Below are 15,371 nucleotides of genomic sequence, written 5' to 3' on the forward strand. Positions count from 1 at the left end.
GAAACTGTTTACTAACAATAATGGAGCTATACCAGCCTTTGCCATTGGAAGATGTGGACTTGCAATTCCTCCTGATTCGCACAGTTTTCCCAAGTCTTTTCTTCATTTACTGCTAGCTGACCAGAAATTGTATATCTTAAAGCTGAGGCAGAAAGTCTTAGAGTGTTTTGTTAGTTAACATTCAGTGGTGTTACAGCGGATGACATTTGTTTCAAAAAAAAAGACTGGAAATCTATGAAAATTTTCTGCAATGCATTTGCTCAGTGGTTGGTTGCTGGCAATATGCCAGCATACCTTTCTTCTTTGAAGAAAAAAAGCTTACTGCTTTAGAGGCAGCTGTCAGACTGCAGAACTGAAGAGGACTTTTCCATTGAGCTATGTTCATCATCTTAGGAAGGCAACACTCACAGAAACATACTTACTAGAACATACCATCTCTATTTTATGAAGTCCTATTTGTTATTTTGCATTTATAATTTAAAATTCCACATTAAATCCTATCAATATTGCAGCTGTGTTTGTATAACCTGTTTTCATGTGTTTAAATGACTTACGTATTGAAATTGTGAAATGTTATTTTGTTGTTTTCTTTTTGTAATGGAAAGCAAATCTCACACTACAGGCAGAAAACAAATGGTCCTACTGTTTCAAGGTATTCTTTAAGCAAGACACATAAATGTCAAACTTTGTGGATTTTTAGGATTTTTCCCTTTTTTTTAGGTTGTTCAGTTTTTCCACAATCTAAGCAGATCCTCAAATCAAGTTAAGCATCAGAGAGGACACTGCTTAAAGAAGGTGATGAATTAACATGCTCAGTAATATTTGCTCTTAGGATTATTCATAGAAACATACCAAAGGCATAACTTTATATAGCATTCATCCACGTAGTAGACTTTTTTCACTAAGTACAAAGTCCAAAAACCAAGATGATAATTTTCAGTTTACATAATATTAATGAATTGATATATGAACACTGGAAATTATCTACAATTTTTTCTTTCTCTCCTGGATCTTTTGGCTGTTGAAATCAACAGTTGTTTTATGGCTTGTTAGATTTAATAACTGCAGAGTGCTTAGTAATGAGGTTTTGAGTTAGCTAAAGAGCTGTTTTACTGCTAACCTCTGCCAAGATGTTGTCCCACAAAACCCATATGTATGGTGATTCATACACACAACTGAGGCATGGATTTAAGCTCATGCCAATCACTTCTAGAAACTGACAGTGTGATTTAATCAACCCTGTCTGGTGTATATACAAGTCTTGGGAAACAAAAAGCTTAAAAGTAGAAGTGCTAAAATATATTAGTTCTACTGACTTAATATAGTTCTTGCATTTATGTCAAGGGAAAAAGGGCTGAATGAACTGTTAAGTCACATAAAGACTTCCAGGGGTTAATATGTCATGATTTCCTCTGGGATTTGCATTTTTCTTATCTGAAGTGCTGTGCTTTGTTGCAGAAAGAAAACCTGCTGTTAGAAAAAGCTTAAACGTATGAGTAATACAGCTGTTTTCCCACTAATCCGTTTATATGCTTTGATAGCAATAAGTGGTAGATGATAGGGGCAGCAATTCCATCCCAGCACGCTATGATTTAGTGACTTGGTTTCAAATGTTGACACAGAGAGTGTAATTTGTTGATGATGGCGAGTAGGCTGCATTTTGCTGGGGGAATGTATTGCGACTTGCAGTCTGTGGAGGTGGGAAAAACCACACAAAGGAAAATACAACTTAGAGCAACAGACATGCTAAGTCAGGAACTATGTAATTGTTTAAAATCACTTAGCTTTTGTAAAAATGTAAAAAAAAAAAAAAAGTATGCATTGTTTGGGAAGTGAATATTAAATATTCTGAGCATACTTGGAATAATATGTAGGTTGCTCTGAAAGTAATGCCTCCTATTTATTTTGATGGAAACTACAACAGATACAAAGAGCACAATAACATTATTTGATAGGGCAAATTCTCAGCTACAAAAAACTATTTTTAATATAGTCACCATCATTAGCCAGTTGACAGAGGTGAGTTGATCAACATGGTCTTCATTTTGTGGTGTGACAGCTGTGCATGGCCATCCAGAACGTGGCTTGTCTTTCACATCTCTGTCACCACTGCTGAAATGCCCTACCCACTGCCTCACTGGTCTCCACAAACATTCAGCAAGTGTTGGTGAGTGTCAATAACTCCATCATAAAAGCAACTGAGAAGCAGTTTGAATTTTTGAGGGGTATTTTTGGATTTTGTAAATAAACAGGCTGAGAACTAATCTGATGGCAGCTAAGAAGTGCTGTCTCTGGGGAAAATTCTTGCATCCATACACTTTCATAGCTGTTACAAATAGACAGTGCAAGAATCAGTAGTTGAAGCCCAATAAATTTGGATGGCATGTAAATTGTTAGTATGCCTCAACAAATTGCGAGGAAAACTTCATGTCCTCTACATATCAGTATTTAATGCTTTCCTGGAAAATGCACTTCAAGCAAACATTTACCACTAAATGTGTTTTTTTTTTAAGGTCTATTACAGGAGTAAACAAGGGAATTCTAAGGGCTAGTGATATGTGCTTGTTGAGACAGAGTGCAGGAGGTCAGGCTAGATAATCTCATTGCCCCTTTTGGCCTTAAATCAAGAATGCATTTCATGCTGGTGATGTTCATGGTTTTGTTTTTCCATTTTGTCCTGCTCATTTAAGTATTTATCCCAAATAGATCATCCACCCTAGTTACCAACTGATTGGAAGACACTATATCATCTTTATGTGATATTAATATATTAGCCTTCATCTTTCTAAATAGGGAATATTTACTACACACTTTTCCCATTTCCCTATGTACTTAACAGTTTAGCAGTATCTATTCAGCTGACAGTCACTCTCGTCTCTCCACCTGCCACAGCGCAGATACGCAGGCCCTCTACTCCAGGCCAACTCTGGTTGCTGCACTCACACTTATTCACGGGCATATGTAGATACAAGAGACTCGCCCAGTAAAAGAGGTAAAGAAGGAGTTTAATAAGAACACAGGACAGTCTGTACTGATGAGGTGCAGGGCTTGGCCAAACAAGCAAACTATTTACACATGACCAGCATTTTTTCCCCTTACTCCTGTTTCTTTCCCACAGTTGTTCACCCCCAAGTCACCTAAATGCATCTCATTCCTCACCTTAGTTCCATCACTTAAGACATCCTGTAGTAAGTCCTGTGTGATTCCCAAGTGCTCTTCTCCTGATGTGTCTCACGCTCCTAGACTGCCTCAGACCAAAAGTGAGGTTACCGTACTGTAAGCTACTGGGTTATTTATAGTTCTAACTACAATTATAGTTGGAAACATAGGATGGAAATGAAATGCACCCGGGGAAGACAACTCATCTTGACTGTCCTGAATGTGCTGAGGAGAAGCTACAGCCAGGAAGTTCATGGCTGAACTTGCTGCACTGCCTGCAGGCAGCATGGCCACTGATTTGGCCCAATGTAGAGAAATGGAAAGAAGCTGAACTGGACTACCTTTGCAGACTGAGAATGCAAAAGGGAATAGAAGCAACAAGCATATGTGTAAGAAGGAGATTAGAGACTTCATAATTACAGTTTTTTTTACTTTTGTGTTACTATTTGCTGTATTAACATCAGCTATATTTTTACTGTTGCATTATTAAATATAGCTTTAGTTTACTACGGAAGAAAAATATCGAGAAGATATGTAGAAGAAAAAATAATGTAATGTGTTGGAATAGGTCAAATCTTAAAACAAGATCTGTTTTGTTTTAGATTTGTCGCAAGTGTTAATTCTAAAGAATAGTGTAGTTGAGTGGAAAAAGAGCCAAAGGAAATAGAAATTAGAAGCTGAAATTCTAATTTAGGATGTCAGCAGCAGGGATGTTGCTGGAAACTGTACATTTATTACTGTAGAGTGTAACTTACAATTCCAGATGACTAGAAAAGTCACCTCCATTCCCACTTTGAGGGATTGCTTTGGGCATCAATACAGATTTTTAGTGTCTCCTCTTGTAGTTGTCAAATGTCAGGAAGTCAGACTTCTAACAACACATGGCACAGGCTTCTGTCATTTCCACAATAAGTCCTAGCTCTCTAATAGATTAGCAGTACGTAAAATGACTATATTAGCAGAATATAAAATGAGGTGATAGCTCTCAATTCCGCTGGTTAATAAATCTATTGTCTACTTCCAGTTTCTTAACTTTTAGTGAAGTACCAGTCTCGCTAAAGACTGTGGCATGTCAAGTACTGGACCAAAAGTGCATTTCTAATTCATCAGAACCAGGAGGCAGTGATTGGGGGAGCTTTGACAGTGTAGCTAGAAGTTTGTTCTTTAAACGAGAACTCTCCTTACCTGATCTGTTGTGGCCAGGCTGTACTGGCTTTATGATTCTGGTGGAGAGAGATGACTCACAGTGTTAATGATACAAGAGAAAAATGCAGGCTGTCCATAAGGTTCAGGACAGGGTGGAGGCTATTTGTTTACTGTCTCTCGTTTTTAAAATATATTTCCTATAAATATCCTCTGTTTGGCAGGTGAAAACTTAAAGTCGTATATATCAAGATTCTATCTGGGTGTGAATGTAAAGGAACTCTTAGGCAGAACGTGAATGAAATATGCACAGACTTCTCAAGTCTCATGCTTTGTAGACTCACACATTTCCAGCCTGTCTCACTGCTTTAGTAGCAGCCTCTTGCACTTCAGCAGCGTGCTGCTGTGGCCTCCTTACTGCTCGCTTAGCCCAGGCACCCCGCACAGCCAGGCAGAGCACTTCTGTCCTGAGACGTGGCAGGCAAGTTTGGGGAAAGCCTTGAGAATATGGAGGCAACACTGTAGTCCCCTGCCCTCCCCCAGCTAGGTGGCCTGGCATTGAAGCATCCATCTGTCACTGATTAAACACCCTTGCTTTTGATGACAAAATGGGAACTTTACATATCTAGAAAATTTATAGATAATATTCACACTTTTTTGGTCAGTGGTGTTTTGTGTTCTGAACAACTCAAAATTGACTGACTGAAGGTAATAAAAATACATATAAAATCATATTCTAGAAAATCTCCTGCTACATATTCTTGTACACTGTATGCAGGGAGCATTGGCATACAATGAATATTACAGCATTACAGCTCTGACATAGTTGAGAACAGTGAGATTTCTCTGGCAGGTGCTTAAGTTTACAGTACAGAAATTTCCAGTAGGACTCAGAAACACATAATATTCATTAAATGAGAGTGCATGCAAACATAGCCGCAGCATCATGGAATGTCCATAAACAAGTTCTTGCTAAAAGACCTATGGGCAAAGCTGACATTCTCTGTTGCAAATGTAAGATTCACAGCATGGAATCTCAGCATTAATCCTGCTGTACTTAGTGGGAGATTTGCACTGATCTATGTGCAGATAATCTCACTGATTAGAAAGGTTACTAAGTTAACTGAGTGTATTCTGGTCCAGTGCTTGGTCCTTTCCGAAATGTTTGTCTCATGCTATGCTGCAATTATATTTTCAGGAGATATTTCGTAATCTAACATGTTGTATGCTGCCTTCTCTGACCTTTCACGATTCCTTTCAGAAACTCAGTATTATGCATTTTTTGAACCCTATACATGTAGGTTGCACCAAAAGTAATGCCTCCCATTTATTTCCATGGAAAGTACAACAGATCAAAATAGCACTGTTTGATATAACAAATTCTCAGCAACAAAATACTATTTTTCTACATAGTCACTACCATTAGCTCTGCATTTTCACCAGTGATGAACAAGAGCCTGCATGCTGCAATTCATAAAAATCTGTGCCAGTGGAGGTGACCCACTTTTGCTGTCACCACTGAAACTCATCACCCACTGGCTCACTGTACTCTCATTCACTGGTTGGTCTCCATGAACACTCAGCAACCATCTGTGAATGTCAGTGGGTGCAGTTGTTTCCACATGGAGGAATTCAATGGCACACCTTTGCTTCATCCACAATTCCATGTCAGATGCCATTTTGTCAGACTTCCTCTCTGCTGCCATCTGTCACACATCATCAAATTGTAACAGAATATTGGTGAGAAGGTTCGGTCTCTACTGCCATACCATCCACCTCTGATGTTGTGGGCCAGCATAATAAAATAGGAGGCATTGTTTTTGGAGCAGCATTGTATATTCTAATACATGTATTTCCATTTAACAATGAAGTGTGATACATTTAAAGTGTCAATAAATACCAGAAATAATCTTATTTCACCCTATACTTGCAATATACTATTGCAATATACTTTCAGTATAATATTGCCTACTGAGTATTGGAATAAGGCTTTTACATTTCCTTTACAATGTATATGTAGAGCTGTACTGTATATCAAAAAATGATCTATATCAAGTCATAAGATAGGAGAATACAGTTATTCTATAGCAAGATAATGGATGCTGAGCTTTAACATCATTTTTTTTGCCAGGTCAAATTATAAACTGTTGTTGCTTGAACTGCCTCTAATTTTCTGTGTGCTGATATCTGCACAGTAATAAAACTTTGCAAACTGCATTCTTACTATTCTCTAAAAGAGTTCTGATAAATATTTACATCTTCACATTGCTGAAATATAGATTGTAACTGGCCTTATTTAAGATTCAGTTATTCTTGGGATTAACCCTAAAATCCTATTACCAAGCCTACAGCAACATGAAAAAAAATGAACAGAAAGCAGCAAAGCTGGATTTAGTTACAAGAGGAAAGCCTGATAAAATCAGATCCATTTCACTATTACTTATTTAATATGTACAGTTACAACTGGGTCACCAAGCTGATTTAGCCACGAGGTAGAAGTAGCATAGCAACAAACCTTGGCAGACTGAAAATCCACAGTAGTATATCTGATTAGGTCTTCAGTAAGCTCACTGTATTTTTCTGAATTTTCAGTATTCCCAGAATGATATTTCTGATATACTTGAGTATCATGATCTTGTTTTTTTAAAAGTTTAAGCTTTGTCTCTGTAGCAAGTTTAAACATAGGAATCATTGCTTTGTCCAAGTTTTATCTGATTTTATATAAAAGAAACATTTATAAATGTTTTAGAATATATAATTTGCATGCAGTTTAAGGCAGGTTCTCATTTCATGTCGGAATATAGAGAGTTTTTGTTTGTTTCTTAGGGTTTTTTTTCAGTTTAGAAATGTTGCTTCAAAACATTCTGAAAAAAATCTTAAAAAATATGTTAAATGAGAAATACGTTAACTGGGATAAGTGAAGAATATATTTAGGGAGTTAGCAGGTAAGGATGGTTGGGACAATCTGAATTTTTACTTAGATTTGCAATTAATGTTCAGTAAGAACGGTTTCATTTCTACAGTGTTTGGAGATGCAAAAAGGAGCTTGGTTGAGAAATGTTAGCTTTTACAGCTCTTCCATTATAAGAATTGCAAACTTGGTTTTTAAAGCCATTGGAAATTGTGGTACTTGTTTCGGACCCATTGTGTGTGAAAAAAAAAATCAATTCACCTAGAGCCGTGATCTCTTGTATTCAGCATGTGGAAGTTGTCTTCAGCATGTAGATATTTCTGGATTATAATATTCCTTTCTTTTTTACTCATCACACAAAAGTATTTGTTTTAATTTCAATGAGAAATTTTTGCAGTTCAGAGAAGGCACTAATGAACTCCACCAGAAGTATAATATTTCGTATTTCAAGATAGCATTTGTAAGAACACTTCAAATGTTTTTGTTGCAGTGCCACCTAGTGACTAAAGCCTGAGCAAAATGTTCTAAATTTTTTGTTAGTTTTGATTTGTTTCTATTTTCCAAAAATGAGATTCTTTACAAAACATTTTCTGTTTTTCAAATTGATTTGCAGCACTAGCACCTCTTTCCTCAATTTCTTTTTGTAGGGTTTGCATTCAAGTAAATTACTGCTATAGTTGCTGAGAATTGTGGCATTCCTCAGTGACTAAGTGTCTTGTCCAGATTACATCTGATAAAGCTTGCTTTCTTGATCATGTCATACACATAAACATATTTATTTATATATCCATTTGCACATATGTATGAAGATATTAGATACAGTAAAACAAATATTACTGACCATCAGAAAAAATACTAAGCACTTTGTGATCAAGATGAATGCCCCAAGATACTACATAGGTAGCTCTGAAAGTAATTCCTCCTATTAATTTCCGTTCCTGCTATTAATGGAAAACAACAGCAGATACAAAGAACTTAATAACACTATTTGATTGAGCAAATTCTCAGCTACAAATTTCTCTTTTTCAAAATAGTCACCACCATTAGTTATGTGTTTTCACCAGCAGTCCTCTTAACTCTTTGTAGTATTTCTTCTTAATACTGCTGTTTTCAATGCCTGCTTGTTTTTCTAATGTTGCATATAATTCGGTGAATTGATTTTCAGAACATGTATTTTTAAAATTGCTTCTTTTTTTCCCTGCCATGGTTACAAAATCAGGTCAAGAAAATTTGAAATAATTCCACAGCACCATGTTTTCACTACTACATGGCCAGTGTTGTCTACTGAACACAGGGTGATTTATCGGTTACTTCTGTAAGAAACACAATTGAGTGTGTCAGTGTTTTGCGTCAGAGTGAATTGATTACAGTTGCGTGATCCTTTGGTGGTTTTGTTGTGCAGGCTAAATGTGCTGCTTAAATACAGCATGGAAGTATCCCCACATCAAGATGCTGAGGGGAAATAGAAAAATGAATGACCATAACTTGTTTGAGAATTAGGGAACAGTGTTATAAAGTATAAAGGCTTTCAAATCATGCACATAAAAACTTTAGAGTCTAGCTGGGAGTATTACACTTTAACAGCAGTAGAGAGTCAGTCCTTAACAAAATCCTTCTTTTCTGGGAAATGTGGGATAGATTAAAGGAACATTGAAAACGAAAATTTGGGTCTGTGTCATCCAGTTCCATGTGTTCATTTATTTTAAAGATGAAGTATGCATGGTGACAGTGGGAGTCCTGGAAAATAATTTTTATATTCATTACTACATCCTGTTTTCATACTTCTGTTAATGGATATTATTTAAATACATGATGCTGCATTTATAGTTACTGTATTATGAAAATTCTTGTTACCTTTGTGCTGTTCTGTGTCAGCTGTTCTGTGTTGCTTCCTCTCTACTTTCTGTCTTTTACACATGAATATTTCTATTTCCTGACATACTACTGCATAGTGAATGAAGTATGTTTTCCATACATATATAGTTTTTGGTGCTTTTCTGTTACAGAACCTTTTCTTTAGTTTCATATCATTAATTATTAATCTCTGTTGCCTGCTATAAAAGTAATATTTGCTACCTACTTTTTAAGCAAAAAGCAGGATAAAATTGTTGCATTTTTTTCTGTAATACAATTGAATTTGTAAATTCTGTGTAAGTCAGAATTACAAATATTAATTTTGTCTTTTTTATGTATAATTTAGTATAAAATGCTAAAAGAGTTTTAGTCTGAGCAGTTATTGAATTCCGTGACCTTATTTACCTTATTTTCTATGCAGTCTAATTGAAATAAATAGCAGTGTTGAGATTCAAACCTAAAAAACCCCTTGATTCTAAAGTTATTTTATGGTTTTCCACCAAGTGTTCACCACAGATAGCTAATGAGTTAAAACGTATTTCTACATTCCTCTCTCTCTGCTGAGGTATATATGCATGTATATATATGTGCGTATCTATGTTTATACAGAGACCATAAACTTATTTACACTTGTGCGGACAAAATTTTGCAAATAAAAACTTTTCTATGTATGCTTTTAAATAAAATCATAAACTCTATGATGATAGGATTTGTTGGGAAGTAGGGTTTTTTTACTTTTTGGTGATAGAGCTTAAATATTTGTTTTCTTAATGCAGAAATTTGCATTGTTTTTAACAATATTCTCCTTTTTATAGCTGTACTCTCACTCTTCCTTTCTCCAAAGAGTGTATTCGGTTCTCTACAAGCTATCTGTTTTATTATGACCTGCAATTTTCACTGTTAAGCAGAAGGTTAGCCATAAATTAACACACACAATATAGAAATTGCTTGTTAATTCAACCAACGTTTTCAGTGATTAAGAAATCAAAATAATTTTTTTTCCCATATTTCTGTTCTGACTTCCCTAATTCTGTATTTCTTTTATTACCTGTGCTTGAATCAAAATTTATGGGAGTTTTTCCATTGTCCTATTGTAGAAACTATTGGGATGCAACAAAGAATGAAGCACCAAATGACTTTTTAAATTATATTTATTGCTCAATTTTGAATTCACCAAACACTGCTGGACATTCATATTATAGTGGAAATTAATATCCAGGTGTCACATATTTCATGTCTTGGACTAGACAGACATTAACATTTACTACTTACATATCTAGAAAAGAAAGTTAAATAAATTGTATATTTGTGACTTTAATACTATTTCTGTTTATTTTACAGTTTAACAATAATGCTCAGAATGTCAGTTGCTTTAATCATCTTGTCCAAGCTAATGTGAGGAACAAGAAGAAGCTGAAGGAAGCTGTGGATAAAATCTCTGCTAAAGGAATTACTGATTACAAAAAAGGCTTTAGCTATGCTTTTGAACAGCTGCTGAATGTAAGTATGAAGGTCATCTCTCATTGCTGAAAGTGAATTAGGAGAACTTGAATGTTCATAAGGCATTTGCATGCTTCTCTGTCGTCACAGATAATCACTTCCATACCTTCATTTAGCAAGTGAATTTATCCCAACAGTATGTCTTTTCCTTGTAGAACCCCCAAATCTTGACAGATTGCTAAGGTTTGAGAATACATTTGGTTATCACTTTGCTAGTACTGTTTTTACTTCATTCATACATGCAATTTTATATTTATTATGTTTCATGAATTACTGACCTCAGCTTGAGCAGGATAGAGGGAACAGATGACTATTAGATAATAGATGTTAGGTATCTGAGGGAATTAAAATTCATCTCTCTTTCTCAAGGGCAAAATGAATAATTTCCTCAAAAACTGAGTGCCTTGTCTTCGTGTTTTAATTTCATTATACATCGTAGTTTTCATGCAAGCACTGGCTTTCTGAGTAGCAATGTTTCCTATTAACCATAAATGTTGTTGTTATATTAGTCATTTTTAATAGCTTTTTGTTTTAAAAAATATTTCATAGAGTCCACATCTACATGTTTCTTGAACACTTCCAGGGTCAGTGACTCCACCACCTCCCTGAGTAACGTGTTCCAATGCCTCACCGCTCTTTCTGAGAATAAATTTTTCCTAATATCCAACGTGAACCACCCCTGGCGCAACTTGAGGCCATTCCCTCTTGTCCTATAGCTAGTTATCTGGGAGAAGAAGCTGACATTCACCTCACCACCGCCTCCATTCAGGTGTTTGTAGAGAGCTATAAGGTTACCTCTGAGCCTCTTCGTCTCCAGACTAAGCAATCCCAGTTCCTTCAGCTGCTCCCCATAAGACTTGTGCTCCAGAGAATTTTAGATTTCATCTTCATAAAGACTACATATTTGATCTTAACCTTAGTGTAAATAAAGTTATACCAATTTACAGAAGCTAAGGATCTAGCTTAATAAATATGAAATGTATTCTTTTTTAAAGAATTTTTTTTTCCATTATATCTCTCAGTGGAGACATCTTTACTTATTTTATCCTCCTCGTCTACCAGATTTTGGACTTAAGGGAGCTTTTCTGATGTTGTATATGTAGCTTCGGAGTAGAACTAGTTGAAAAATTTTTGACCTCATGAAATTTTGATAGAGAAAAAGAAAATACAATGTTCCCAACAGTATTTACTCAGTAGATCAGTTTTGGTTGACAGAGGGCTTTGGTGGAAAAATGACTGTGTGCTGTCCGCTGATAGGAGCATAAAACTGCCTGCAGGATTTGAAAAGCTGTTAGACTTTCTCAGACCAGCCTTAATGACGTTGCTTCTTTGTTTCCGTCCACTGAGACCTCATGCAGAAGGAACCAGGAGGACAGAAGAAACTTTGCCAAACACAACTGGTTCCTCACGGCATTTATATTTGATTAACATTCTGGCGTCACTGCTATACTCTGGTGGCAAGATGGTTTAGTAGACTGATATAATGCAGGCTTAAACAAATACCAAAAGTATTATGCTTGGGGATAGTTTCCTATTATATTTATGATTTCAAGTAATCCAACTGTTTTAAAGTCAATGGAAATTGAATATTTTAAGCAACTTACATTTTCATAATAATTCTGGTGCACTGTTTCTTGATGAAAGTTACTTTAAAAAGTTTTCCTTCACACCAGAGTAATATTTTTCTAGTGTCATGAAAAAACATGTTGTCCTGTGTACTGCTGGATTAAAATAAATACTTCATTTTTTTTAACATGATAATTCACCTTCTATTAGTAAACATCATTTCATAATTTCTATGACTTTTTTATTATTATTACATTAACTGACTATTTCTTAGAAAATGATGTTTTAACTTCAGCAATTCAAGAGTTTATCCTTCATATCACAATAACTATGATTTGTCTTTTGTTCATCTGTTCTTGATTCAGATAGATGACTTTTCCCTTGCTTTACATTCTCTTTCTAGGTGGTATGAAATTTGTAATGAGAAATGTATTCCTGAACTGTCATTTCACAAAGTTTAATCCCAGCCTGACACTCAGTTAATTTTAAGGATATGAAATTCTCATTTAAAATACCACACATTTTAAGCACAGAATAAAACATAGTCTCTTGCTTACTTTTTTAAAAGAAACTGAGATGACCTTGATCAAGAACAAGAGGGTGCTAAAACCAAATACTTAGTCTTGGTTCCGACTTGTTTTCTTTTGAAGTTTATGCTAAGAAACCAGGTTTCAAATATTGTATAAAATCACTGTAAGTGTATGTGAGTTCCTTTATTTATGAAATATCCACTCTACTTTTATTACTTTTTTAATATAAAATGTATTGCAACCCAAAGCAGTATCTTGTAAATTATATTTCACAAGTAAAAAATGGTCATAAATTATTTAATTCCAAATGAACAAATGAACAAGAGTGTGCTGATTGAAGAGAATGTATTGATTTCAAGGGATTTTTTATTTGTTGCTGTATGTAGGAAAACCTTTGGACTTGTTTTTGTTTTTTAATAATTAAATAAGTACTTATTCACTGGATATTGAACTATCAATACAGAACATTTCTGAGACATACTTATTCATCTGTAAGTACGGTGACTGTAAATAAAGTTTTGGTTTTTAATCTCCTGATAGAACTGTAGAACTGTGGAGCTGCAGTACTGAGGATAACTGGCTGATGTTTGAGTCTTTGCTGTTGGGGTCTCCCTGTTACAGAAGAGCAATGAGTCATATCAGAGAGAAGGATGAAAAGTAGCGAAAGGGAATGGGATCATCTCACCTGACTAGCCAGACGAAGTTCGTAATTTATTCTGTTTACAAAGGCTAGAGGAAGGGAGGATTAGTTTCTATGGAAAGATCACCCTACTATTTCTCTCCTCAACGGTATAGTGAATTAATATAGCAGAATGTAGCTTACGGAGGGGGATGTTGGTTTTATTCTACAAAATTTCTAAGTGTTTTACTCCTTCATGTGCAGCTACTCAGAAGTACCTGGCTAGGATCACTTGTATGCAACATAGAAGACAAGGAATGCTGGCTGTACAACTTAAGAAAGAATTGTTTAGACTAGATACAACTTTTCAGGCAATGAGGAACCCTGATGAATGCCAGCAGAGGAGCCTGTGGCTCCTTTTGTAAGGAGCCAAAATTCTTGTTCATCTCTCTATTGTTCTAGCTTTGGAACTCCACTTTTATTTCTTTGCATGGTACACTCTGTTTTTTTTTTCAGTGGCTTTACTAGTTACTTTGGCTGCTGAATTAGGGGTCAAGGGGGCTTCTCCTCAATTCTCTTTGTTCCAGGCTTGTTCTCGAGAAATAATGAAGAGTCTTTGAGTAGGAGTCCAGCAGAAAAAAAAAGCATATATATATATATATTTTTAAAGTGCACACTCAGTAATTCACATTCAGTAATTCACTGCGTATTCAGTAAGTCATCAGAAGGCTATTGTTTCCAAATTTCCAAAATGACAGGATGGAAAAGAGAAAATCAAAAATGTTCAGACTGTCTCTGTACAAATATCAAATCACTGTAATGATGCAGAGCATCTGAAGAGATACACTCTGGAGATGATGTCAAAGTTTGGTGGTGGTCCTCATTCCTCTGAACAGATCTGAAAAGTGCTAGGTTTAACTGTCATAGAATGAGAGGGTTTTTTGGTGGTTATTTATTTATTTATTTATTTATTTAAGGAGGTACTGAATAAAATACTGGGAGAGTTTGTAAGTATTTTCATTGCTCCCAGAGTGCAGGAATGTTTCCTTCGATGTTAAAGTAATAAATATTTTGATATGAAAGTTGTCAAATAGAACAATTGTTATGCTTTATAGCCTGAAATAAAATATAAGCTTCTGTTTGTATTCCTACAGCACAGTGTTTCTAGAGCTAACTGCAATAAGATTATTATGTTGTTTACGGATGGTGGTGAAGAAAGAGCACAAGAAATATTCCATAAATATAACGAAGACAAAAAAGTAAGTGATATATGAAAGCTTTTCTTATATTAAGAACAATAGTATGAAATGTAATGTTCAAATACAGAAATAAAAGCATTTTGGTATGTGTATAAAATATGCTTTAAAAACTTATTATTAGTGAACCTTTGGGCATTTAAAGCTATCTAAATCTATAATATTTATCTGAAAAAAATATAAAATATATTTAATGTTTGCACTTTGTAACTCACTGTTGTCAAGTGGTACAAAAGTGCACCACTAGCCCTAAAAAATTAAACTTTCTAATGGCATTTTTCTTGCTTTACTGTAATCCTTGGACTACCAAGCGGAAACACAGGTAGTTAAATAATATGATATATATTATTTATATATATTTATATATAATATGATATATCTCCTCACCATGAATATTTTCAATATGTTCTGTAGTTCGTCAAGCAAAGGCAAAACCAGGTGTCAAGAACATGAATCTGAACAGTTTTGATCTAGAACCAAACCACCCCTCTTTCCCTGTGAGGCTAATTATATGACTGAGCATCTTAACTAGTAAAGGGACAGTTTTCTGGTGTTGAAACTTATTCTGTAATTCAATCAGAATTATCGAATCAACACAAGAATCACTGAATTGGCTTTTGCAGATGTGTGTGAAATAAAACAGGTTTATGGCTGTTTTCTGCTGTATTTCAGGTAAATCATTATGCTCATAAGATTAATTTATTTCTAAAGAAAAGTTAAATATAAGCTGGGTTCACACTGTAACTAGGAACTTACCTGCACCTATTGTTTGAAGATGCCTCTAGATGTTAGATTACAGTTTCCTAAGACACTTTAGTAGTTGCCATGGATGT

At 35.1% G+C, this 15,371-nt stretch overlaps 1 protein-coding gene across 8 annotated transcripts in view; it reads left to right on the forward strand.

Moving 5' to 3' along the window:
• CACNA2D1 (calcium voltage-gated channel auxiliary subunit alpha2delta 1) overlaps positions 1-15,371 on the forward strand; it is a 361,729-nt gene that overhangs the window by 275,641 nt on the left and 70,717 nt on the right. For all 8 annotated transcript variants that reach the window (XR_002434297.1, XR_002434298.1, XR_002434299.1 and 5 more), the window contains 2 exons: positions 10,409-10,567; positions 14,437-14,541. Coding sequence is in view for 4 of the 8 variants with exons in the window: in XM_021384460.1 (XP_021240135.1) it covers positions 10,409-10,567; positions 14,437-14,541 (264 nt within the window). In the remaining 4 variants the exon portion in view is untranslated. The remainder of the gene's footprint in view (positions 1-10,408; positions 10,568-14,436; positions 14,542-15,371) is intronic.

Source organism: Numida meleagris, chromosome 1 (assembly GCF_002078875.1).
Source record: "Numida meleagris isolate 19003 breed g44 Domestic line chromosome 1, NumMel1.0, whole genome shotgun sequence".
NCBI classification, from domain to species: Eukaryota; Metazoa; Chordata; class Aves; order Galliformes; family Numididae; genus Numida; species Numida meleagris.